Source organism: Pimephales promelas, chromosome 10, assembly GCF_988280905.1.
Source record: "Pimephales promelas chromosome 10, fPimPro1.hap1.1, whole genome shotgun sequence".
NCBI lineage: Eukaryota > Metazoa > Chordata > Actinopteri > Cypriniformes > Leuciscidae > Pimephales > Pimephales promelas.
In genome coordinates this window covers 25,196,011-25,223,956 of record NC_142778.1, presented here as the reverse complement: position 1 = coordinate 25,223,956, position 27,946 = coordinate 25,196,011, and the positions used below count along the sequence as shown (strand labels likewise).

General features: G+C 36.0%; 1 protein-coding gene across 4 annotated transcripts in view; it reads left to right on the top strand.

Moving 5' to 3' along the window:
* Positions 1-19,977, top strand: part of LOC120462102 (UPF0606 protein KIAA1549) — a 63,198-nt gene extending 43,221 nt beyond the window's left edge. For 3 of the 4 annotated variants that reach the window (XM_089116357.1, XM_039650573.2, XM_089116356.1), the window contains 10 exons: positions 1,167-1,372; positions 4,337-4,473; positions 8,333-8,538; positions 8,704-8,933; positions 9,103-9,247; positions 10,179-10,505; positions 13,055-13,107; positions 15,729-15,880; positions 16,031-16,158; positions 16,668-19,977. In XM_089116357.1, the coding sequence (XP_088972483.1) occupies positions 1,167-1,372; positions 4,337-4,473; positions 8,333-8,538; positions 8,704-8,933; positions 9,103-9,247; positions 10,179-10,505; positions 13,055-13,107; positions 15,729-15,880; positions 16,031-16,158; positions 16,668-16,907 (1,824 nt within the window). In that variant the 3' untranslated portion in view covers positions 16,908-19,977. The remainder of the gene's footprint in view (positions 1-1,166; positions 1,373-4,336; positions 4,474-8,332; positions 8,539-8,703; positions 8,934-9,102; positions 9,248-10,178; positions 10,506-13,054; positions 13,108-15,728; positions 15,881-16,030; positions 16,159-16,667) is intronic. The other variant, XM_039650574.2, reaches the window with a different exon arrangement.
* The last annotated feature ends 7,969 nt before the right edge of the window (positions 19,978-27,946 follow it).

Genomic DNA, 27,946 nt, shown 5'->3' with positions numbered 1-27,946 from the left:
TACCTTATCTCCTATCCAATAAACACAATAAGCATTGTGCTTAATTACTTTTAGTAAGAAACAAAGTCTCTGCTTTCAAATTCTGTCAATTTTTATCATGAAATTAAATGTAATTTAGACACTTTAATACAGCATGACAGATCCATTATAGTCCCCTCAGTTCAAGCGGCAACATGGAGCCCATATGAACCAATCGTTTTTCTAGTTTACTACTAGTTATCGCTACTTTTTTCACTTTTATTGTATAGAACAGAAATTCACCTGTTCACCGGTTTTCTACAAAATAGAAAGTTGTACTGGTTTGAAACATCCTAGTTCACCCAAAAATACAAATTCTGTCATTTACTCACTTCGGTTGTTCCAAACCTGTTTGAGTTTCTTTCTTGTGTTGAATGCAAAAGAAGATAATTTGAACAGTCTTGATAACTAAACAGCTGACGGTAGCCACTGACTGCCAAACATACTATGTCAACTGTTTGGCTATCAATATCCTTCAAAATATCTTGTTTTGTGTTAGACAGATGAAAGAAACTCATACAGATTTAGAACAGTTTGATAGTGAGTAAATGATGACTTATTTTTGGGTGAACTATCACTTTAAAAGTGGGTAAACAATGACAGAATTTTTCGTTCTGGGCGATGTTTCTCTTTAAAAAATCTAAATCTTTTTTGAATATCTCATTCTTCTCAACTTCACTGCTTTTCTTGTGGCTGCTGGTTTCTGAAAGAGCCAGTGTGAATTTGCTTTCTCTGCTGTTGTGTTTGTTCAGTTCATTTAATCTTTTACGGCACAGCAGACAGACAGGCCATTATAGCTCGTCTAGCTGGTCTGGCCCGCAGTCAGTCTGATGACCTCTAATCAAGTTCATCCATTTTGAAAGCTCACGCTTCTCATTGTCTCTTACAGAGTCAATTACTGTCCTCTTGCTCAATTTATTCCTATGATACTGGCAATCTGAGGATTATGGAAATTCACATTCTCTCTATATGCCCTGTGTACATGAGTACATAAGACGCCTAGACCGAAAAGCCTGGCCTGAATCTGTCTTTTGTTTGGGAGCAGTGTGTCTCTCTCCCCTTTGCAATACCTCCATTTTTTTTACTCTGCAAATAATTTTGATTCTCCAAATTAACATTTTTCCTCTCTCTGGGATGGTGGTCTTTAGCTGCAGACACCCAGCGTGAAGGGTTTTGACTTTGCCAAGCTGCACATGGGCCAGCACAGTAAGGATGATCTCATGGTCATCCAGGAGCCGTTGCCGCTTCCTGTATCTGCTAAGGAGCAAAGCCCAGCTGAGAATGCAGAGGTGCCCACACCAAAGTCCAAAGCCTCCACCAAAGCTTCCCGTAATGGCCAGCGGCGCAGGGGCCAGTAAGTCTACTTCTAGTAAATGTTTCTTTGATATTCAGGATCAGACATGTTGCACATAATTCAGTTTTTGCTAACACTTTGCAATAAGGTTCCGTTTATTAACATTAGTTTATTACATTAGTTAAAATAAACAATACATCTACCGCATTTATTGATCTTAATGTTAATATAGATTAATTTACTAATGTATTTTAAAAAAAAATCAATCCACTATGAACCATTGTGTTTCATAAACTTCAATAAATTCGGTAACACTTTACATTAAGGTTTCATTTCATTGAGTAGTTCACTTTTAAAATAACTTTTGCTGATAATTTACTCATCCCCATGTCATCCAAGATGTCCATGTCTTTCTCTCTTCAGTCGAAAAGAAATGAAGGTTTTTGATGAAAACTTTCCAGGATTTTCTCCATATAATGCACCTCAATGGGAACCAAATGGTTCAAGGTCCAAATGACCGTTTCAGTGCTTCAAAGGGCTTTAAACGACATTAGACGATGAATAAGGGTCTTATCTAGTGTAACGATCGGCCATTTTAAAAATAAATATAAAAATTCAAAATTAACAAATCTTTTTTTGAGTCATTTGGTTCATTCAAGAAACAAAATGAATGAAATGACTCGAAAAAAGAAAATGACTCGAAAATTTTGATGAGTTCGAACAGGAGAGTCACTCACAGAAGGTGAGCATTTGTGCTTATAAAACTTTAACTTTGTTATTTATTTTTGAAATGACCAATCGTTTCGCTAGATAAGACCCTTATTCATCGTCTGGTGTCTTTTAAAGCCCTTTGAAGCTGCACTGAAACTCTCATTTGGACCTTGAACCGTTTGGTGCCCAGTGTAGTCCATTATATGGAGAAAATTCCTGGAATGTTTTCATCAAAAATCTTAATTTCTTTTCAACTGAAGAAAGAAAGACACGGACATCTTGGTTGACATGGGGGTGAGTAAATTATCAGCAAAAGTTTTTTTTAAAAGAGAACTACTCCTTTAACATTAGTGAACAAACAATGAACAATACTTCTACATCATTTGTTAATTTGAGTTAATGTTGGTTAATATCATCATTTGCATCTGTTAACATTTGTTCATGGACTGTTAACTATCATAAATTTTATTAACGAGGCGTACAAGCTTGTAGGTCATTTTTTAAACATTTTTTTATTTTTCCTCTCTCTCTCTGGAGGAGTCGTGTTGATACTCGTATGGTCGCGGCTCCCATTGTGTGAGAGGAATTACAAGCCGAGCCGAGTTGGTTAGGAGCACTTCCCGACCTCCCGTTAATTTTTAAACGTGTAAAAAATTCTGGGAGTCGGCCCAATTTTGACCAGTTTATAGATTGTTTTCTATTGTCAAATCATACACAAACATGTCACACAGGCTAAATCTGTGATTGCAATTATAGTCCAATGGCTGCATTTTGCTGCATGAACCTCATGTTAAAATAAATTGTTAATTTATTTAAAGGCAGTAATCTAGCTAGTGAGTCGACTGCTGATCAATAGAAAGCTTTTTAAAAGGATTACATCCCACACTCTAATCAATAGAAGGGTCTTGGGGGTGAAATTACCACAGATCTCATGTCTTGCAAACATTAAAAGTGTCTGAAACCATGTTATAAGTAAACTGAATTAATGTAATTCTGAGATATTCTTTACTGTGTTGGCTGAAATGGAATAACCCATATTTTTGGACCATACTTAAATATAGATCAATAAAATTGAATAAACGCACATATACTAAACGGTCCAGGTTAAAATGACTAGTCAGAGACAAATACATTCCTAATAATTAAGACAGTCAGTAGGTCAAATAGTTCTTGACTAAAAGGGTAGGGAATAGGTAATAGATTCAATGACCAAGTCATGAACTTTTGGCTGGTCACATTAGATCTGAAAGTGCTCTTTGAAAGCATGACAGGATTAGGTCATCATCCTCTTGCTTTTTCCCTGGAGACACGTGCCTCATCAAAACTGGATGAGGGATAAATATTGTTGTCTGTCAAGATGAGGATGTCATGGTTCTGAGGAGATGTTTATGTGTACATTTGAAGCTGCAGTTCGTAGCTTTTTTGGGATTAAAAATTATCCAAAATACATATGAGAAAATACATAACCAGTCAGTGTTTAAAACTATCTGTTTGCCATTGCTCGATTCAAAGCGGTTAGTTTGTAATAATGTTTATAATTCCAGTGGTATTGGTGGATTTCCACGGTAGATTTGAGCATATCTTTGCGTCATTACGTCACATCTGTACACATAAAGAAGAAATCTCGGCTAGTATAAGCTATGTTGTGTGTGAGGATGTTGGAGGTGGAGATTTATAGGCTTTTCTCACAGAACTTGATATAATTAAACGCATCAATTTGATGGATGGCGGATCCAGAAAGGTTAAAAAACAAAATTATCACCAGTGACAACAGATTAACCCGCTGTAAAATGCAAAATAAAATACTAAAGACCGGACCAATGCGAAAACGAGGATGCATATCGGAAAGGACAAAATGTAGTCACACAATGCTGACGTTGTTCACATTAACAATTTGAGAACAAAGTATAATTTTCATGGTTTTACATGATATGATAAGCGATTATTAGATTTAATCAGCGCGATTTACTGCAATGTCAGAACCAGAACAAAAGTGGATGTTTCTTACTTGTTCAGATGACATTTTACTGTGAAAATTATGTTGGTCACACTTCCAAAAAGAATAATCTGTGATTCTGGATGATAATATCCACACCGGCACGGTGACTGAAAGGCAGGCACATACTCTTCTCAAACATCGTGTTCATCCACACTGTGCCGTGTCGATGTTGAAGTACAACTCCAGCAATTCGAACAGAGATGGCGACAAAGAGGGAAAACTGAGGACTGCAGCTTTAAAAGTGGGATACATGGATGAATTTGTAATTCACCATGGTTTAGAATGAAAAGGTTTTCCTTGTATCTTTTGCTTAGGATTTCTCCATCAGAGGGCAACTCTATAGACAGTGATCCACCCAGCGAGAGAGGATCACCTGAGGACGGCACGAGACCTGCTGGTCTGCCCACCGATCCAAAGCAACCACGTAAAGCAGCTGTTAATGGATTAAACGGTACATTTCTGTATATTTTAACTGGCAATAGAATCATATATCATACATGTATTGCATTTCTTTTTCTCATTTAAATTGTGATTTGACAAAGGATTGAATCCTGACATGTATCGTAATATGCCTGATATCATGTTAATTAAAAAAAAAAAAATTAACTTTTAATAAGTAAAATAATAAAATAATTTACATGATTCGTTCAATGGTTTATATTGTGATAGTTTATGTTGCTCTTTTGATTGTTTCCTTTGTTCTTCGCACCTGTCAAGTACTTGCAGGTGTGCTAAGTTAATTGTTCATTGATTGAATTAGTTCAAAAATAAAAATATATAATATCTTCAAACAGATAGACTCAAGATTTAAAACTCTTTTTAAATATGTCCTTAAGATTTTTGAGAGAAATGAAATTCATATTTAAAAAATATAGTTAAATGTAACCGTAAAGCAGTGTTATTGTGAAATTAAACTGTTTAAAAAATTGTGAAAACTGAATATACAAAATAAAAGCTAATTCAAAATATTAATAATACAATAATAGTATATAGATAATACTAAAATAACATGGCAGTTCAGTATATCTTTTTTAAATGTTACTTTTAAATTTAATAAAAAAAAACTTAATTGATTAATTAATTTCACATGTAATTGGACAGTTTACATGTGAACATGGGCAACCAATGACATTTTGACTAAATATTAAACATGCCCCTTTGATGCATGTTGGCTGCTAGCAAAGGCAAAAGATACCTTTGTTTTATTAAATGGCAGTCCTAGGCCTCCATAAATGAAAGCCTAAGTCCCTCCCCTCATGGGACCTTATTTCGGAAAAAATATGTATGGTAGTCAATGATGAGAGACAACTTTTTTTTTTTTTTTTTTCGTCTGAACTGCCCTGAATGACACATCTGAATGGCTCTATCTTGCACCCGGTGCAATTGACTCCGTACACTAAGGCATGTATAATTCCTATTTTGCACCCGCACAAAGCGCGCTAATCCCTCCACAGACGCACGTCGGTAAACTAGGAAATGAACTTGTGCTCCCTGGGCGGTTCGGCGCAAAAAGGAAGTGAGTTTCGGCGCAAAAATGTAGGCCTAAATCTAGCTTACACATTTAACCAAATTTTTCAGGCTAATTGTAGTAATGACGGATCCGACCTGTTTGCCCAATAGAGGCAAGACACATATGCATATAAGGACATCTGGCAAATTAGTTTGTCCGTCAAGAACCAGGAATAAAAATCTCCTATCCCCATACAACATCACTTCTCTGTCTTTCACTGCCCTGACAAGAACGTTGGTCTCCTCGGCTGTGAATCGCTCCTTGCGCGCACCTGGTAAACCCGCCATAATAATAATCTGCCATGCAACATGCACACCAGATCTTAAAGGGTATGTTGGATGATGCTCTGATTGGTCTATTTCACGTTACGCCCAAACCACTCCTATGAATAATGAAGCTACTTCAGACCAACCCCTTTTAAACTTGGGCGCAAGAGTCATTTATCCCGCCGGTAAAATAGCAACAGCGCCCAAGACCCGCCCACAAAGTTACTTGCGCTTCGCAGTTGATGCATGCGTTTCAGATCGTTAAAATAGGGCCTATGTGGTTTGTCAATTTAAAAAATAATTATGAAAGTCAAGAAAGTCGCAGTTTGTCATAAAACTGACTAAATTGACAAACATCATATGTGTAATTCAGGGCATAATTCAAACGAGATCAAAATATTTGTTGTCTCTCGCCATTGACTACCATACAGTATTTTTCCGAAATAAGGTCCCATGGTGGTCAACCGGAAGGGGAGGGACTTAGGCTCTCTATGGCCAGTGGAAGAAGAACATGTGATGTAAGATTGTAAGATTTACAGAGAGGGGAAAGTAATAAAACCTGCTGGCTCTTTCAGCTGAAGATTTGTGGCTCTTCCTCTTGATTTCCTCTCTAGTCAGCCCAGACTCATTCATCCTGCCTCTTTTGTGAAGAATGACTAACCCTCATCTTTGCTTCTCGGTCCTTTTTTCTTTCATTTTCTTGCTCTCTTTCTCTCTCTCTGTGTGTGTTCCTCTCTTGTCAAACAGTGCCTGTGGCGATAACCCTCTCTCAGCACTCATTTCTGCTTTACCAGACTAAATAGGCTACAGTCTGACTAGCCAAGAAATGACATGAATTTCAGCCTTAGCACCTCGCTTTCTCTCTTTCTCTGTCTGATTGCCATTCCCTTTTAACGGCCTTCCCTTTTGAAAATCCCTTTCATCCTCCTCTTCTCATAATTGTGTTCCAGTGATATTTTCCCAGATAAAATAAGTCTTATCAAGCATTCCACTCAAACATGTTTTTACTTACTACTCATGCTATATTTCATCTCAATTAAACGGTCTCCGTTACTTCTGCCATCATTTAACTTTTCTCTTGTTCTTTTACGCTCCCTCCATCCATTCATTCATCCGTTACTCTGGCTCACAGGGAAGAATAGAATTGGTAAGAGTGGTGCTGTTTTGTACAATAGTGTTAGATCTTCTAATTAATGTTCATAGTTTTTGTGAATCCCTCCCCCAACACACACACACACACAAAGAAAAACTATGGATCATCCTCTAGCCTTGAGGTCTTGTACATTTCATTTGAAATAAGAGTCAGGGAGACGCTGCCCCCATCTGGTGTGAAACAATACTCAAGAGAGGAGATTCAGACGAACCACTTGCTTTCTTTGTCAGTTGTCTGACCATATGAGGCTAGCTTTGTTTTGATAGTGTGGAACGCATTAGATATATTTATGATTTGTTAAATATATATGTGTGTGTATAATATACATTGGTCATGAGTAATTAATGACTTAATTTTCATTTTTGGGTGAACTAACCCTTTAAGGCAAATATTTCAGAATAAATAGGTTTTTAATATAAATGCAGCATTTATTGTAGATGCCAAATTTTGTGCAATATTCTTTTTCTGTATCATGAAATGAATGCTTTATCATGATTTACAATTAGGTTTGGGCTAGGGATGCACCGATATGAAAATTTTAGCCGATACCGATGACCGATAATTCTTTATATTTGAAAGCCAATAACCGATATATCGGCCGATAAACTTAAATCCAAATTTTTATCTAATTTTGAGAGCCTGATTACAAATACAAAAGTCTCACAATTAAATCCATGTCCCAAGCGCACAATTATAATGATGTTTTCTCATTATAGTGTTGTATAGCCGATATGACAGATTCGAGCTTCACACGTTGTACCGAACCGTATTTTCATTTTTTGAAGAGATTTCAAGAAATTCAAAAACATAAACAGTGCTCAACAAGTGTCTCCGCTGAAGGGAATAATACATTATTTATCGGTTTTAATATATCGACCACATTTTCTGACCAGGCCGATAACGATAACATTGAAAATGAACATATATCGGCCGATACCGATATGCTGGCCGATATATCGTACATCCCTAGTTTGGGCCATTATACACAGAAACTTAACAAATGACAGCTAAAAACCATAGAAATAGAATCATATATCACTGGTGACTTGGCACCCAGTTTACATATTTTTTTAATACTTACTATTATTCAAAAGTTTGGGGTTGATAAGATTACTTTGGTGTTTTTGAAATGCGTTTATCTGGTTAAAAATGCTGTAGAACGTTTTAAAATGTAATTAATTTTTGTGATGGTAAAGCTGTATTTTCAGTATTATTACTCCAGCCTTCAGTGTCACATGATCCTTCAGAAATCATTCTAATATGCAGATTTGGTGCTCATTTACGCATATCTTATAATTATTAGTATTGAAAACAGTAATATTATAGTCTTTCTATATTGCACCTGTGAAATTTTGACACCCTCTTTTATTTGTCCTTATAGGTCCACCCCCAACGAATGGCGTGGATGAGCCATTATCTTCAGCTTCCATTTTTGAGCATGTGGACCGTTTGTCCCGGCCAATTGACGGCCCTAAACGCCTCCATAATAAAATCCAGCTCATCGCCATGCAGCCGATGCCAGCGCTGCCCCTGCCCAGCCCAACCGCCAATGACAGAGCAGCAGAGAACACCAAGCTGAATAAAGAGGTATCCTTCACCATCTAATTCACATTCATTTCACAAGGCCTTTCCTTAGGGGCCCATTTCAAACTTCAAGGTCTCTACGGTTATGAATTTGATTCACAGCGTCCAAAAGCCTCATTATGTGCTTCTCATTGACTCTGAGGTCATTGCCTGTTCCTTCTTCTCCAGATCCAGGTAGCTCTACGGCACAAGTCTGAGATCGAGCACCATCGCAATAAGATCCGCCTGAGGGCCAAAAGGAAAGGTCATTACGACTTCCCTGCTATGGATGATCTCATTGATGGTCTTGGCGACCCCAAAGAGCAGGACCGAATTTACCTGAAGGCCCAGATGCAGATTGACAAGATACTCGATCCAAATATTCCCATGCCCTCTCTGTACACCGAGCCCAAGAAAGGGTAAAAAGATCTGAATCCTGAACACAGAATTAAGCCCTGTTCTCACAAAATCTGAATTTTCTACACTTGCAACAGTTCTAGAACAAGAAAATCACTTTCCACATAACTTGAATATTTAAAGGCCAAATGTTCACTCAAGAGTTTGTGTGTGTTTGTTTATGTTTTGCAGCAACCGAGGGAAGCGTTCTCCTAAACAGAGAAGGAAACAGCAGATGAACGGTGATCTGACAGATGCTGACCGAGATAGACTCATAACGACTGATAGCGATGGGACATACAGGAAATACCCTGGAGTCAATAACATAGCATATGTGGTCAGTCTCATGAGGAGATCTGTACTTTTTTCTCTCGCTCGCCATGCTGTACTTCTGCATGTAACTGTGTAATCAACTCCATATGGTTTGTTTCCTGTTTTCCCCATATATTTGTTATTCAAAACATCTCTAATCAGTTCCATGTTGTGAATTAGCAGGTGCTAATTTCCTGCTTCTGAAAAAAGATAGTTTTAGGATTAATATAAAAATAGTGTAGCTTTTGGAGTTATATAATCTTACTTGGTTTACTTAAGTTTCCTTAAAAAGTAGGTGGTGCTATTGAAAATATTTAAATGTACACTTTGTTTATACACCTTCATAAGATCCAGTATAAAAGTGACAGTAGGGCTGCGCAATATTGGAAAAACTGACTTGCAATATTTATTTTTTCTGCATTTTTATGTTTCAGCAGATGACTTGGATAGTTCTATTTGGAAAGAATTAATCATTCTAGAATGACGGGGTGGTTTGAGTCCATCCACGTAGAAAATAATAAACAAATTACAAACATAGATAAATACAGATAGAGCAAAGAGAGAAATTAAATAAACTTACAAAAAATAACATTGGAAACATTGGAAAATAACATAGTCCGCATAGTTGCATAGTCTGATCTGTATAAATGAAATATAATTATTTTTTAAAGTGATTTTTGTCTTTTGTTGTTTGATTAACGTTAATGACAGCCCTGAGTGACTGTAAAGACATTTACAATGTCTATATTTCTATTTCAAAGAAATCATTACTTCAGTCTTCAGCTTTGCCATTACAGTAATACATTACATTTGAAATATATTAAAATAGAAAATAGTTGTTTTAATGGTAATATTTGACTATATTACTTTACTGCATTTTTCATTAAATAATGCAATATTTATATTTACTTGCAGTGTTGAATGTTAATCATCTTTAATTTGCTTTTATTTTGCAGTCGGACCCAGACCAGGGGCCCGAGCATCATAGCCCCTCTCCGACGGATGACGTGTTCCATGGTCCCGTTTCTCCTCCTCCTGGTCACCCTCCTCCTCCACCCCCCTATCTGCCCCCTCAGCCGTCTATAGAGGAGGCCCGGCAGCAAATGCACTCTCTACTGGACGATGCCTTCGCCCTCGTGTCTCCTACGTCTCAGGGCAGCACAGCTGGCATCACTCTGCCTGGGGTCGGTCTCAACCCCGGACCCCCGCCTCCCTTGAGCCCGCCATCCCGTGGTCCTCGACCCTGGGGCCCAGGATACCTGCCTTTGAATCCCTACACAGGGGTAAGAACAATCCATAGTGAATTAGCAATGAATAGCATTTGTAGCCTGAGTAAAAAAAATAAAAAATTTAAACAACATATGTCCTAAAATTATTTGGTTTAATGGTGAACATAGTTCCTCCTGTAATGGAATACTTCACCAAAATTTGATTATTTATAAAAACGATTATTTTCTGGCCTGGAGCATTGAGGGGAAAAAATGATCTATTATTTAGTTCTCTTAAAAATTAAATTTTTATCTAAAAAATAAAAAATAAATAAATGTGTGTTTGTATATATATTATATATATACATACATAGATACATATATATGTTTTACTATATATATATATATATATATGCTCAGAAATATTTTATGGTCTACAAATCACTTTAAATTATTTTCAAAATTCACTTTTGACCTGACTTAAACTCTATAAACAAACATAACGAGTCGAAAGGCTTTATTTATCAAACATTTCTGTGTTGCATCAGTCTGTAAGTCGCTGGTTGGGGAGGATTAGAACCGTGCTATAATCAGTTAAGGACACCCCATCTGTCAACCGTAAATATACCCTTGACATTAGATGTCAGGTCAAACTGACCTTGGAACAGCCTCTATGATTTCAGGCCTACACGAACCTGGAACCAGCAGATCAGATTTTGATTGTAGTGAAACAGTAATGTTTCTGACTGACTTATTAAGGAAAAACTCTCACTATATTACACCCTTACTCTTCTGCACCACTTAGAAGTCTCAGAATCAGAGATAGTGTGTGCTTATTTATTATGTTTGTTCATACTTAGGTTTAGATATTTGAACAAACTGTTAATGCTAAGAGTTCAGGTCATTTTAATCGTCCTGCTATGAAATCATGAATGAAACCTCAAATTGTGCGGTTTGTTGAGGAGAGGTGCTATTACTTTTCTTAGCTTGGACGTGGGATTTTCCAGTCTTTTTCGAACACATCCTGTTCGAAGAGAAACCCCTAGATGATCCACATTCATGTGAAGCTTATGTGTTACTGTTTCCTTTGTACAATCCAATACTTATATGATTTCCCCTTGTCTAAAGCTGCGGTCACGCTACACTTTATGCTCCATTTGATTTCTATCCAGAACTGAGACACAAGCATGTGTCAAAGTTTTGTCTTCGTTTTATTGAAATAAAACACTAAATAAAATAATGAATACATTAGTCGAATTAAATAAATTGTTTAATTGTGCATCACAATATTGTAATGTAGACTTTGCTTCATTTACATTTAACAGTCATATTACATTTTTAGTATGGTTAAAGATCAACCTGAGCGTTGGAGGGTGGCAAAGGTAAAATAAAAAATAAAATACAGGAAATGAGCATCTAAAGAAAAGGACATTTATAAATGCAAAACAACCATGAGAACATCGATATCCATAAATCGACATCGATAAATCCATGTTTTCTTCTAAATTTGAGTCTGCTTAATAAGACCAGAGGTGCAATGACTAAAGGATTTCTGGTTACAGTGGTTTGTTTCAATAAGTTAATTTCTTGATTTCGTTATGAATATGTTTTGATGTGTGATGAACCGTACTAGAGCAATAATTTGATGCTCTGGAATCACATCAGAGGAACACCGACTTGGGGTTTTCCACAGATCAGGAATAAGCATCCCAGAATGGAAGCCTCATCTGTCAACACTGTGTCTTGAATGAAGTATTTCTGTTAGATTGAGGCCTTTGAGTGGAAGGTAAAGAGGGGATTGCAAAGCCAAACTGAGGCAAAATATGAACTGACTAATAACTTAAATGTTTATTTAAGAGTCTAGATGGAACGGGGAATGGTGCGTGTCCTTAAAATGGCATTCCCAGCTCAACTGTTTAAAAGCTTTTCTGTTTTCTGGGTCACAGGGTTTATTTAGGCTGATAGACAGAAACACCAGTTGTGGTGGAACATCACAGAACAGCTACTAATGTGTTTCAGACTTAGCAATGTATTAAATTAAACCTTTTATTAGGGGTGTAACAATATATCGTGCCACAATGGATAGTGACAATATGTATCGTGGATAGTTCCCCCAAAATAAAAATTACTGTGAGAAAAATTCAAGTTTTCAGAATTTTAGTGTAAATATACATTATACTACTATATATAATGTTGAATATAATGTATAATAATGCAATGTGGGAATATGTGTGGGTCCTGATAATGCCAAAGGTCTGATGTTAACCAGTAAAAAGTGGCCAACATTATTTTAAATATATCTAGTCAGTGAAAGAGTGCAAGCATATTTGTCTAAAATAATTCTGTATTTTCAGCTACAGAATCATGAATATTGTTATTCTGGTGTCACTATTGTCCTTGGGTTACAAGCACCAAGTCCAAGCCTATTCATTTATACTCACAATTTAATATCAAATTTAGCATTTTAATCAACAGTACATTTTTATGTTAATCTTTTACCATATGTCTTGGAGTATTGCAATAATATCGTATCGTGATATGTATCGAATCGTGACATGAGGGTATTGTTACATCCCTACCTTTCATGCATTAAATCATTGCGTGTTTGTGTGTATTTCTTTCAGAGATATGCTGAATTAGGTTTGCCTCCTTCCAGTGTGCAAGGTTTACTACATAGGTGAGTATATTATGGATATGGATGTTTTGATCTCAGAGCATGGTGGCCGATTGCCGACATTAAGATGATACGCTATATATGATATCACACTATTTAATTGAAAGAATTTAAATTGAAATTATATTTGAAGAGCTCTTTTCCAAAACGCGTTAAACGACATTTTAAAAAAAAATGAGTTTGTCGTGTCATTCTGCTGTGGACAGAACCCTTTCACTGCTCTATCAACGTTTCATGCCGAATCGCTATATTTCCTTGTTTAAAATGTACTGCAAGATACAGTTTCTTTCCAAACCACGATAAGCGCCAGCCCTGTTTTTAGCCTAAACACGATAAATCCTCAAATTCAATGAGCGCTCTACACAATCCAGCACGGCGGCACTCTGAACAGAGGTTTATTATGTTCATTCATTCCTCAAAATGAGTCCTAGTTTTCTAGTCGACTAGTAGTAGATCATTTAAGCCATTTGTATTATCAGTAATCACATATATTGATTTAATTAAATGGGAGAGAAACCATATGAGCGTTTTTAATTGCATATTCCGCATCTCAACGTATGCATAAAGCTTGCCACAAAGAACCGGCAAAAGTAATGATTATGCATGAAACATTTGAATTGTTTATTAATAAACTAGTGTTTTCTGTCAGTGTCAGCAACAAAGATAAAGTTGATGATGCTTACTCGCCATCTTCGCAGTGAACGCGCATAGAGAAACGCATACTTCGAATTAGCCTACATACGCAGAGAGTTGCCAATTTATTTTAGTTTTTAATTGTTTTGTTTAAAAGTAGATATTTTAAGCTTTCTGTAGCTTAGTTCTCAGGCCTGTGTGAGGCAAGCATCGCGGTGTTTCGGTTCATATTATGAGACGCGCTCCGGTTCACCTGCGCGCCTCTGTGTCCTGATTATATTGTCTGATATTTACTTCTAATGTATTAATCCAGTCAATTTGTCGATGAAACATTTATTAAAATGAAGATACAATTTATATGAAACGAAATTTACAAGCTTTCTACAAAACAAAACTTAATAAGTGGTCAAAATCATGTCTGACGCACTCCAAATATTTTCCGATATTGGGCAGCTTTTGAATTTTGATCCTATCTTACTCATCTCATGCGGTTCCCTTTTCATAGCCTACTCAACATAGATGAAATAATAAAAATAAGTAATGTAATATTATTAAAAACAAATGTGAAATGTTTATTTTGTTTTTTTGTTTTTTTTTAACTTATATTTAAGCGTCATGCTGCTCCGCTTTGCTCACATGTTATGTAGCCTGTGTGTGTGTGTGCATGTGCGGGAGGGGTGCCCATCCCTTTTTTGAATATCGTTATCATATATTGATCATTTTTAATAATTCGTTTTTTTCATGCATATGTTGAAATTGGTATTAATAATTTGTTTTTTTTCATGCATATGTTGAAATTGGTACTATTTGTTTGAGGTTTATTTCGATTTATAGCGTTTTGGAAAAAAATAAAATTAACTTTTAAATTATCATTAACAATTTTGTTGTTTGATTTAATAATTATTGTTCAAAATGTTCAGACTGAACCAATAAAACATTTAAACAGGATAATTTGAATATTCACAAAATGTGTGGGTCTAGGTAAAAAATTTAGTTTTCCTGAAAACTATTGAAATGGATTTATAGCGTTTTGGAAAAGAGCTCTTCATTTATTTTACATATTTACTAAATTGGAAGTAATTGGAAAATATATCATTATGCAAAAAAAAAATTATTTAAGCTTGATTAAAGAGTAACTAAACACTAAACCAACTTTTTTTAGTTAATGATCTGTAAGAATGGATCTTTATTAATACCAGTCATTGATTCAAGTAACTTTTTTGACATTTGTGTATAAAGTGTTTTATTTCTACAATATATGGTGTAAAAACTTCTTAGTGCTGCCCTCTTCAGGTTGAATGGTGGCTACTGCAGTTGAATTTTCCTGTTGGATGTTCCGCACTTCGTGACGTACGCAGGTTTCAGCTCACCACGCAAGCTACGCCCTTGGCAGTATAAAAACCAACTTAGGGAGCCAGGAGTTGGAATTGCGAGTATTGAAAACAATCAGGATAGAGTGTTTTAGCATCTATTTCGTCCCCTCTATCTCCGCTGGGGTCTGCCCACTTTTTTAGCATTTTTCAAATATTGCCAGTGGGTGGAGTCAGGCTCTTATCTGACCAGGGGTTTAGTTACCCTTTAAAAAAATGATCTGTAAAATAAATGTATACTTCTTGATTCTGTATACTATACAGAATATTGAATAAATATGAGGGGAAACAGTAACAAACAGTGATTTCGTACTTTCACAAATAAATACTCGGTAGCACTACTTCTGCATCGACCTCAACACAGCACTGTCAAAATAAAAGTCCACTTCCGATGCTTAACTTAATCCGATAATTTAAAAAAAAAAAAAGCCAAATATCAGCCAATATATCAGCCATGACGAACCAATAGAGTTTTATTATGGTCATGAAGATCATGAAAGTTTGTGTAATATTTGTGTATATAATATTTCAATCATCGCTTAATGGGAAAATTAAGTCACTTTTTGTTAGTGCAGTGTGATTTCTTAATAGCTGGGGTCTTAGGTCTTCCTATCTCTACAGACAGGGATTGGGGCCCGGCTACATCCCTTCAGGAGAAGCCCTTCCTGTTGAACAGCTACAGCCGGAGTCGCTTTACACTGGTCGAGGTGGACTCACGCTCACAGATGATCTGCCCTCCTCCGCCAGGCCACGACCTGTAGGTGGCACTACAGGTATGAGTTTAAAGGTTTATCTAGGAAAGAAATGTGCTGATATGAAATGTTTAGTTAAAACATTGAAAGAAAAGAATGAAGGATGCATGGATAAAGACAAATGGCACAATATAAAGTAGAATGTAGGTTACATATCTGTTCTGTTCACAGGTGCCCAGCTACATCCTTTAACCCACGCTGGTCTGACGGGTCGTGTAGGGGACTGCCGGCAGCCTGGTGGGTTAAACTGGAGCCCGTATCATGAGGACGACAGCAAATTCGCTAACAACAGAGAGCCTGTAAGTTTAAATTCTTTCTTACTTAATTAAAAAAGGGACAAATAACATATTTGCATATTGAAGTCAATTTGTATGGACATTACCATAGATAGATGGATGGATAAATAATATTATTGTATGCATTAATAAATGTTTTGAATGAAACTAATATGTAAATGAAAACTAAAAATATAAGTAAATTTTTTTTTTTTTTTTTTCTAATTTAGTTCAGATTTTAGTTGGGGTTTTTTGTAAGTCAACGTAGTAACTTTTATTTTATTTCAGTTTCAGGTAACATTTTCTAATTTAAGTTAAGGCTTTTTTATCTAATATTTATATTTAAAACAAAGAAATAGTATACTGTACATTATAAGCAGGCCTTCAAGATGTCCTCTTCAAACACTTACTATTCTCACTCCTTTCTGCCTCCGTAAGAGTCTTTTTCTCACTTAAACTCTTTAATCTTTGTTTTAATCTTCTTTCACTCATTTCTGCCTTCCTTCCTTGCTGTCTTCATTTCTTTTGTTTAGGTTCTCGGCTCTCTTGACTACAGCGCCATATCTTTATTCCAGACCTCCAGGAATGGCCTGAAAGAGCCATCTTCCACTTCTGCCCACCTGGACTCTCTCGGCCTGGGCTACGCTCCCTCCGCTCCCCTGGAGGAGCCTTCCCCTCCCAACCACTCATCCGCCTCCCTCATCAAAGCAATCCGAGAAGAACTGATGCGCCTCTCCCAGAAACAGGCAGCGGTACCCAGCTACCACAGCTGAGACCTGCCCCCTCCAGCTCCAACAGGCAAAAACCGCACTACACTGCACTGTACTTCCCATGGAAGTGGCTTTTTTGAGAGGACGATGACTGTACGTCATATGACCTCTGCTGCCGCCTGGTGGCTGAGAGCATTAGGACAGGAAGAGTAGACATTTCTCCTTTACTCCCATGTTCCTCTCAAGTTCTCCCAACAATTTAGTTGTTTAAAACACAAGCAGTGTCCTGAGACTGAAGAACAATGTCTTTTACCCAGTCGCATATGTAATTTGGTAGCAAATTATTATTAGAGTTTTCTGTGTGTGTGTTTTTATTTTCACTTTTTGTTGTGTCTTTGCTGTGTACACTGCCTTCACATTTGAATTTTATACCTTGCACTGGCTCTTGAAAATTTAAGTGCTTTTGATACCTTAAATGAATCAGTTTGTTTTGTTATGATTTATTTCTCAGTGCATCTTCTGCCTGTCCTCATGGGGTGCTGATTCTTTTATATCTGTTTAATGGATATAGCATTCATAATACAGTATTGAACCCTACACATATTGTCTTAATTAAACTTTAGAGTCCAGTTATAGTGTTTAAAGTTGTGACGTTTTCCCATCTCCATATGCCTTGATTATGTTTGGCATCTACAAAAGAGCTGGGCATACAGCTTTTATGTTTTAAATGGTGTTAATTAAAGCAATGTTCCAGGTTCAACTTGACAGATTGTAATCAAAAGTAAAAAATGCAATACAATAGTTGTTCTCGACCTGTAATCTGCAAGTTGATTTGCTGATTTATTTTTTTATTTTTTTATGATATTAATTAAATAATAAAAATAATACAGTAGAGGATTAGGGCCATCTCAAGATTAATGCGAGATTAAACTTAATAAATTTCTAGAAAAAAAGTTGAGAGACAATCTTGAGATTATACTTATTAAATATCGACAATAAAATTGTTGTGTTTCGAGAAAAAACTCATTAAATTTCGAGAAAAAAGTCGAAAAACAATCTTGAGAATAAACTCCTTCATTTTCGAGAATAAAGTTGTGTTTCGAGAAAGAAAAACTCTTTAAATTTCGAGAAAAAAGTCGAAATACCATCTTGAGAATAAACGTATTAATTTTCGAGAATAAAGTCGTTGTGTTGAGAGGAAAAAAACCGTGGTAAATTTAGAGAAAAAAAGTCTAAATCGTGAGAATAAACTCAAAAATTTCGAGAATAAAGTCGTGTTTCGAGAAAAAAAAAACTAAATTTCGAGAAAAAAGTCGAAATACAATCTTGAGAATAAAGTCGAGTTTCAAGGAAAAAATTCTCTTTAAATTTCGAGAAAAAAGTCGAAATACAATCTTGAGAATAAACTCATTAATTTTCGAGAATAAAGTCGTTGTGTTGCGAGAAAAAAACATGTTTGAACTGGAAACACAACTTTTTTCTTGAAATTTTAGGAGATTTTTTCTCGAAACACAACTTTATTCTCGAAATTTAAAGAGTTTTTTTTCTCGAAACACGACTTTATTTTTGAAATTGAGTTTTTTTTCTCGAAACACAACTTTATTCTCAAAATTGAAAGTTTTTTTTCTCGAAACACGACTTTATTCTCAAATTTAAAGAGTTTTTTTCTCGAAACACGACTTTTCTCGAAATTTAAACGTTTTTTTTCTCGAAACACGACTTTATTCTCGAAATTTAGAGTTTTTTCTCAACACGACTTCATTCTCGAAATTTAAAGAGTTTTTTTTTCGAAACACGACTTTATTTTTGAAATTTTAAGAGTTTTTTCTTGAAACATGACTTTATTCTCGAAGTATAAGAGTTTTTTCTCGAAACACGACTTTATTCTCGAAATTTAAAGATTTTTTTTTCTTGAAACACGACTTTATTCTCGAAATCTAAAGAGTTTTTTTTCTCGAAACACGACTTTATTCTCGAAATCTAAAGAGTTTTTTTCTCAAAACACGACTTTATTCTCGAAAATGAAAGATATTTAATGAGTTTATTCTCAAGATTGTATTTCGACTGTTTTTTTTTTTTTTCGAAATTTAACAAGTTTAATCTCTCATTGTAATGACTTTAATCTTGCTTGGCCCTAATCCTCTTCCGTAAAATAATTATAATTGACTCAATAATAAAAAATAGAATAATAGTTTAATAATTGTAAAGTTCAAAAGAAGGTTAAGAAAACTTACTGACCCCAAACTTTTGAATGGTAGTGCATTTCAATATACAGCGTAGAAACTAAGAATAATTTCTACTTTATTCACAACTATATTTATTCACCTCTATAAAGCCCTGCCCCATTGTAAGTACATTACTGTGAACACTTTCTTTTATGTTTTACAAACTGTGGTTATCAACAGTACAGAAAATCTGCTCATTTTGATCCTGGAACATGCCTTAAACTGTGCATCTGCTTCTCAAAATAATTTTTTTCTGAAATTCGGATGCTAAATGCATCAGTAGAGTAAGTGGTGGTGAATCACACACATACACACAGTGTATTGGCCTGAGTACTTTCAGGATTACCACTCTGTATTGCAATACTTTGAACTCAAAGTATTGATTAAGGTCAGGGTTATGTCTAAAGATATTTCTGGCTTCTTTCCTCAACTGTTTGCTGTGGCCATGAAGTGCTCATCATTTCATAGCGGAAATTGTTTATTATTATAATTATCGTTCCAGGATGCACTATTGCTCATTAAACTGCTGTTGATCAAATGGGTACAGTATATTCCTCTGTAAATTCACGCTTTTGATGTGTTAGGAAAGCAGAAAACCGTAGTATTAGACTCACTAAAACACTGATCCTTTTGCTATTTGTACTTCATTTCATGCTGAAATTGTGTTCTTGCCTTTGTGCTAAAACTATTTTTGTGTTAATGTTGGAAACAGGAGCATAATTTGCTCTAAGAAAAGGATAATTCTGTTACTTTCTCAGTTGATCTGCCCTTGTTTTTTTGTTGGAATTATTATTATTTTTTTATTATTCCAATTTTGTTAAGTTTGTCTGGTTGGAACTTCCTTGACCTGTAGTTACAAATCTGCTGATTATTTAAGTGACAATTAAAAATGACTACCATATGTTTCACTGTTGTTTGCAATATCAAACTTTACTGAAACCTGATTGGTATGTTTTCATTTTTGAATCAAATAACTGTCAGCATTCATCAGAATTGAAAAACATGTAATACCATTGAGACTCACTTACACAGAGCATATTTTTTCTGCGGAGTTGCTTTTAACTCTTAAGTTGCTGCCTTAAATTTTTAAGTACAATCAACTTGGATGTTTAAATCATTTCAACTTAAATGAAATTAGCTGAATCTTGTGTAACTTGTAAAAAAAAGTTGAAAATTGCTTAATTTATTTTGATGAGTTAAAACAATGTAAAAACATGTTGTCATAACTTCTTGATCATATAATTTTTACCCCACATCCTAGTGGATAAACTGGTACCATTCTTACTGAAAATGCATTTCCTATAAAATTGCAAAAAGTGCATTTTTCATATTCATTCATATATTATATATGTTTTTCCTTTAGATTAGATATAGATTGTATTTGCTGCGTTAAAAGGGACTTTGCCAGTCGACGACAACTGAAATATCTGAAACTGACTTCTCTAAATGAAAAAATAAGGCATAGATTTTTTTACCTGACCTTATACCATTTATTTTTAAATCCAGTCCAGTAAAGATTCCTCTGAAGTCACCTTTATTTTGCATTTACAGCCCAAATCCAATAGATGGTTAATCGTATAATTCACCTAAAAATTACAACTCTTTTAAATAACCACGTCATTCCAAACCAGTATGAAATTCTGGTATCACTTTAATTTAGGATTCAATTCTCACTATTAAATAGTTGCTTATTACCATGCATTGCATATTACTAGAATATCGGCTGTTTAGTTCTTATGAAGCACATAATAATGCCTTATTATTCTGCATGACAACATTCCTAATCCCACCTAATACCTAAACTCCTAATTACTATTAATAGTTAGGCAAAAGTCGTAGTTAGTTAGTTAGTTACTTAGTTAAAAGTGAGAATTGGACCCTAATCTAAAGTGTGACCAATTATTTTTAGAAATCTCAATTGATCTTGGCCTATTATATTTATTTTTGTGTATTTTTATAAATGTGCAAACACACTATTATGAACCGCAATATTTAGAATTTCACATTTTCATCCACTAATATCAACTTGTCATGCAACAATTGTATCAGACTGACAAACCAAAATAACTTGAGGCTTGTTGTTTTCTTTAATTATGCAGGTCTAAATAATCAGGCTTTCTCTGAAAAAATCCACCCATCTGCACAGTCTGTCTTTTAAAATGCATGGATAAAAGCTTTGTTATTAAGTTATAGTAGCTTTACATCACTTCATTCAGAAGCTCATTCTCACTGAACCGACGTTTCTCTGGTGCAACATATGGTACCTCGGCTCCTCGTGGAGTGGAAACTTCAGTCCTGTTTACATTCTCGAACAAAAGGGCTCATCAATGTTTCAGCGCCACTGCATTGTTCAATTTGTCCACCTTGTGTAATGTGGCGACTGAGTGCTAATATTGGCCTTCTCAAATGTGGACATATTTTTAGACTAATCTATATATTTATAAATATGATATTGAGTTGTAACATGGCTGCCTTCTTGACTTTATATTATGTGATCTTTTCATCAATGTACTGTGTTTTGTAGTTTTACACTACAGTGTCACTATCCTGCTGGATAGACTATGGCTATTCACAAGCATATTTTGTTTTGTTTTTTTGGATTCTAAATGTTTGGCCACTTACCTAGCTGAACCAGCATTTTTTCCATGATTAACTAATGTCAAGAAAAAGATTGAGGTGGCTAACCAGCATCTTCAGGCTTCAGCTAAGTTTTGCTAGTGCATTAGCAAGATAGCACAAAACCAGCATACGCCTCTCTTTCCCTGCTGAAAATACCAGCTAGAATTAGGCTAATGTCTTTAACTACTAACATTAATCTTTTTTCTCTCTCTTTTTTTCATTAAACGTTATATTTTTGACAAATGTAATCCGTTCACACCAAAAGTGAAATGAATAAGCCTCAGTCTGAACGAATGCAAATTCCCGTCTGTACAGTAGAGGGCGCACCTCAAACAAACCTTCAAGCTGTGCTGCCATTCTGGACTGCAGAAGAATTAAGTTCAACGCTCTTGCTTCAGCAATAAAAACTAATTAATTCAACACAAATGTGATATATATCTAAAGTCATTTTTGCTTATTGGTATAGTTGAAGTGGAACCATAAATTGTCAGCAGCAAAGACCTACAGTATATTTGTGTAATTTAACATATTTCATATTTTTATTCATTTTGAGGAACACTGAATCAGTTCCGTGAAAGTAACAACATTAGTCTATATAAGTACAAAAACCATCAACACCTGTTTTCCCGATTTCTCTCAACATGAGAACAGAACAGGTGTCAGTCAATAAATGGGAAAACAAAGTTTTCATTACTTTAAACTAGGCTATATTTATTTTGTTTTACCTATCTAGCTACTTGAAATAAGTAATCTGATTACGTACTTGTAGCCTAATGCGTACCCCAACACTGCTTGCAAATAAAATAATATTAATGATAAAAGGTGACTTAAGTGTACTTAAAGAGAGTAGCCTACACTTTTATGACTGTGTAGTAACACTCCAAGTACATTTTCGAAAGTGCACTTTCTAATGGCTCAAATCAAGTTTTAAAGTACATTTAAAGTCATTATGTTTTAATATTTAGTTGTTTTATTTTGATGTGTGGACTAATAGCACATGTAAAGTTGATTATAAGTATGTTATTTGATGTTACATTTAAAATGTATATATTTTAAATGTACTAAATTGCACATGATAGTTTCACATATTAAAGTATATTTTAGTTCATCATAAATGCGTGTTAGTTCATTTGACAGTACTCTAACCATATTTCAAAGATAATAATTACTTATAATTACCTAATGTCTTACTTAAGCGGGTCAAAAAGCACTTTTTGCATTTAATACACATAATATAAAATGACATTTTATTGTAAATAACATGCAATCAAACGTCCCTTACATTACATTCAGAATTTAAGTACTATATATTCTTATTGTAATAGATGTTATTTCTGTAATAAAACCCATGCTAAAGTGTACTTCTTTTTCACAAGGGTATGCTAGTCTATATAGTCTTGCTAGGTTAACAGAATTCACAGAGATCACTAAAACCTTAGTTTATTAGTCTTAACTAAACAAGCAGCTTTAAGCTTGTGAAAAAGAAGATGTAATTGTATTAGATGTGCCCTTGTGTCCTTCAAATCTTAAAGGGGTGGTTGATTATGATTTCACTTTTCTAACTTTAAATAATGTGTAATGTTGCTGTTTGAGCATAAAGTAAAGCAAAGTTACAATGCTCAAAGTTCAAAGCAAAGGGAGATATTTTCTTTTAAAGAAATTGCTTTGTAAGGACTACAACAAATGGCTGATAGGGACTACAGGACATTCCTCACTGGTTAGTGACATCACCAACCCTAAAATTTACATAAACCCCACCCCCGGGAACGTGATTTATAGATTATCATGATAGAATATGCTAATCAATGACTAGAGGATAACTACACATAAGCTACACTTATGTCACTCCTGAGTGACAGGAGCAGCAGCTCATTTGCATTTAAATGGACAGACACAAAAAATGGCTTTTTTTATTGCTTTTTTTTTTTAGGGTAAGTTTTTTTTTTTTGCTTATACCCTCAAATGTGAATTTATTTTCACATGCTATATACAAATATCTGTGGTATATTTTGAGCTAAAACTTCACATAAACACCCTGGGGACATCAAACACTTATTTTATATCTTGTGAAAAGGGCACCATCCCTTTAAAAATAAGATTTTTAAGTCCAACGAACTGTTCTGATGTCTCTGATAACGCTTTCTCCCTCTTTTGCTCCTTGCCACAACCCGCCACAATTGAGTTTCACTAAGGGCCTATCAGTTACTGTGGCTCTGAAACCCAACACCTCTGCTTGGCACACTGGGATGCGCAAGGACAATGCCACAGGCCCTTGGCAGGGGGAGTACCTGCTCAGGTAACCAGACACTCGGACACCCCCACAAACCCATCACTCGCAAAACCCTGAGCTTCACAATCATCCTCAGAGAGAGCAGGTTAAGAGGAAGAACCAGTACAGAGGAGAGATGATTTGACCGGGATGTGTTCAGAAGCATTCACGGAGAAAGTTATCGGGGCTGTTCATCTGCAAAACATGTTGAGTCTCTGAGCAAAACTTAATCGTTTGCAGGAAGGTCTCTGGAGGTGAATTATTATTATTTTTTTTTTAGATCTTTAGCGTGGAACCATGGAAAACCATCAAACTCTGATAGAATCCTGAAATGCTTTTGCGTATTGGGATCTCATCCATAAACTGGAGTTTCAACGTTTGATTGCATTCTAAAAGCTGCTGAATTACTTAAAAAGGAAGCGCTTGTATCTCCTGGAGTGATGCACGAGCTCCCATGCGCAGCGCTACAGTACTGTTTTGGTGGTCCTCCAGAAGTTTCTGCTGACCCCGCTCCATACTTGGACTCAGAACTCTCTAAAAATGGGTCAGATCCTGCCATGGGCCCAGTCATTGTCACTCAGCCTGGTCCAGTAAACCCAGTGAGGACTGAAAGCCAGCCTTCATTCAGCTGCATCTCCATCCAGGCCAAGACTAATGGAACTAACTCCAAAACAAAAGAATTGGGAACAGATAACCAGCACGTGCTTCATTCCTACCCAAGCTCAGAAGGGCTCTCAGAGGAAGACGATGCCCTGGATGACAGCTCTGCTCTGGACACAAAACGTCCACATATTCCCCGTCCATCTATCATCAGGCCACAAAAGGTATGAGCACTGTATGTCTGTAATATTTGCGTTGTACTCTTCTAGTGTGCTCCGATTGAGGTTCTGTGTGCGTATTTGCTTGATTATTGAAGATGTATTTCCTATTTAAGTTTGGGTGGGACATAATGATTCCCTTTTTAAAAGTTATAGCCACTAGGATTTAGGCTGAATAGGCTCTATGCACGACGGTGCATGACGTATTTCCGGTGAAGGTCTAAGGATGCTGGATTACTTCCGCCGATCATAGAGTCCAATGCTATACCGAGAATTTATATTGGCTTTTATACTCTATGGCTATACTAAAGAAACGTTACTCACAAAATCAGACAAAACAGCCACCCCTCATTTTGTTTATGCTTCTTTGTTTATTATATTCAATAAACTAAAGAAGAGTGAAGTCCGCACACTGAAAATTTTTGGAGCAGTACCTTTTCAGTGTGCGGACGTCACACTTCTTTATTTTGTTTACTTCATTCAGCTGTCCTGCATCTGAGCCCAATTTGGGCGTTTGGGATGTGCACACCAGTTTTGTATATTATATTCAATAAACATAACTATATATAAAATGACATCTAAACGTATTAAAGTTTTGTTTTAAAGACGGGAGGAAAGTACATTTTGAAGACTCTAATCTTCAGTCCCCAACTGGAAACTGAAGAGCAGCCTTGCTTCAAATGCGGAACTTATGCGTGCATATTGCCTATTGGATAGGATAGTAGTTTTAATATTTATGTCTTTTTTGGTGGCAGAAAATGTATTAAAATGGCAGAAAATGTAAGAGTAGTATACTACAATGCAATTCTGATGAGTTCTATCACATCCATGCACCATGATTAGTTACTTGCTATTCAGTTGTTATTAGGGGGAGGGGCATTCCCATTCTAGAGAGCATTTGATGGGACAAAAATCTTGATGATAGCAAGATGATATCTTTAATGTTTTGGTTATTCAAAAAGTTGTGCCCCATATTATGTATTATTTATTATGCACAATGTACACTTTTAAAAACAAAGAATCTTTTTTTCTGCTATAGACCTCATGCACCAGAGAAACGTGGGCGCCGTCATCTTTAGAATATTGTCTTTAAACTTCCGGTATATTTCTATGGCATCGCTGTCGAGGAGTAATTAGCTGGTGAAGTGGATTTACTTATTGCAGAGTTAACAAAAGTTATCATGAGCATTATAATGTTTATCATAAGCATTGTAAAGCAGATGTCTTAACAAATGTCGAACGGGAATTTTTTTACGAGCAGTTCATTCATGCAAGATCGCTGTGGAAATACAGACCGGAAGTCAAAAGACAACGAGTGCAACGCTGAAAAGGGGCGGGGCTACATAAGGTCGAATATGTATGTAATTAGCATATTTCAACAACATTTTTATTATGATAGAGTAGGTGTTGGTTTGTGACTAAATCATTTCTTTAAATTTTTCCCTGTTTGCTCTTTTCTCACAGCTCAGTAAAAGGCTTGAGTTTATGTGTGTTTGTGAGTTGTCCAGAACTGAGTGTCCAAGAGCAAAGTTATGTACAGTACATCCAGAACACATGCCATTGAGATCAATGTTGAATAGCTCTCTGCAGGTATTGTAAACCTCCCACGTCATCACTGCCCATAAATCCGACATCTCGTCTCTCCTTGATGAAGATTGATCTTCCCCATGTTTGACCTCTAGGTGCACACAGCCCATCCTTCACTTCCCCTGCTGCGACAAGGACTCTTTTTAGATTCATGCCAAGTGACTTTTCTTTGTGTTTTAATTCAAACAAATGCTTCTTTATGGGCACACACAAACTCATACGCGCACAAAACACAGTAGCGTGTGCTGACAAGAGCGCTAGTGTTGAAGTAATATGGTAGTATGAGACACCTGGTAGCCTACCCTCAAAGATAGGTCAGTTACGGTCTCGAGTTCAAATGCAGTGAAAATGTGTGTGGTCAATTAAAGAGAAGTGGGGGATGGATGCCATTAAAGGGCTATCATTTTTCTACAGGAGCCTCTAACTGCTGCATATGCGGTGTGTGTGTGTGTGTGTGTGTGTGTGATGATTGCTCATTTACACACTCTCATGTGAAACATGATTCAGAGATTAAACCTTGCTACAGCTATCAAGTTATCAAGCCCTATGTTTTGTGCTTCATATAATAGTCATTAAGTGACAATATATATATATATATATATATATATATATATATATATACAGTATACACTCACCTAAAGGATTATTAGGAACACCATACTAATACTGTGTTTTAGTACAACACCAGCCTGCACAGTGGTAACAAGGCATGATGGATCCATGTTCTCATTCTGTTAACGCCAAATTCTGACTCTACCATCTGAAGGTCTCAACAGAAATCAAGACTCATCAGACCAGGCAATATTTTTCTTCAACTCTCCAATTTTGGTGAGCTTTTGCAAATTGTAGCCTCTTTTTCCTGTTTGTAGTGGAGATGAGTGGTACCCGTTGGGGTCTTCTGCTGTTGTAGCCCATCCGCCTCAAGGTTGTGCGTGTTGTGGTTTCACAAATGCTTTGCTGCATACCTCGGTTGTAACGAGTGGTTATTTCAGTCAAAGTTGCTCTTCTATCAGCTTGAATCAGTCGGTCCGTTCTCCTCTGACCTCTAGCATCAACAAGGCATTTTCGCCCACAAGACTGCTACATACTGGATGTTTTTCCCTTTTCACACCATTATTTGTAAACCCTAGAAATGTTTGTGCATAAAAATCCCAGTAACTGAGCAGATTGTGAAATACTCAGACCAGCCCGTCTGGCACCAACAACCATGCCACGCTCAAAATTGCTTAAATCACCTTTCTTTCCCATTCTGACATTCAGGCCCTGTTTACACGAGAACGCTCGCAGGTGAAAACGTAAACATATTTTTTTCGGAAGTGCCTTTCGTTTACACGGCGACGCCGTTTTTGGGGCTTAAAAACTCAAAAAAGTGAAACCACCCTCCAGAGTGGAAAACTTAAAAACGCTCCACCGCCGCATTCCCGTGTAAAGGGTAAAAACGCAAAAGTCTGCTTGACAGTGAAGGTTGTACGCAGGTGTGCGGACTTGGTGTTGTTGTAGTATGCACTCCTAGCTGCCTGGAGTGCATACTACATTGAATTTCACACACTTTTGCGTCATCATATGTCCGCGGATTTCCCACCC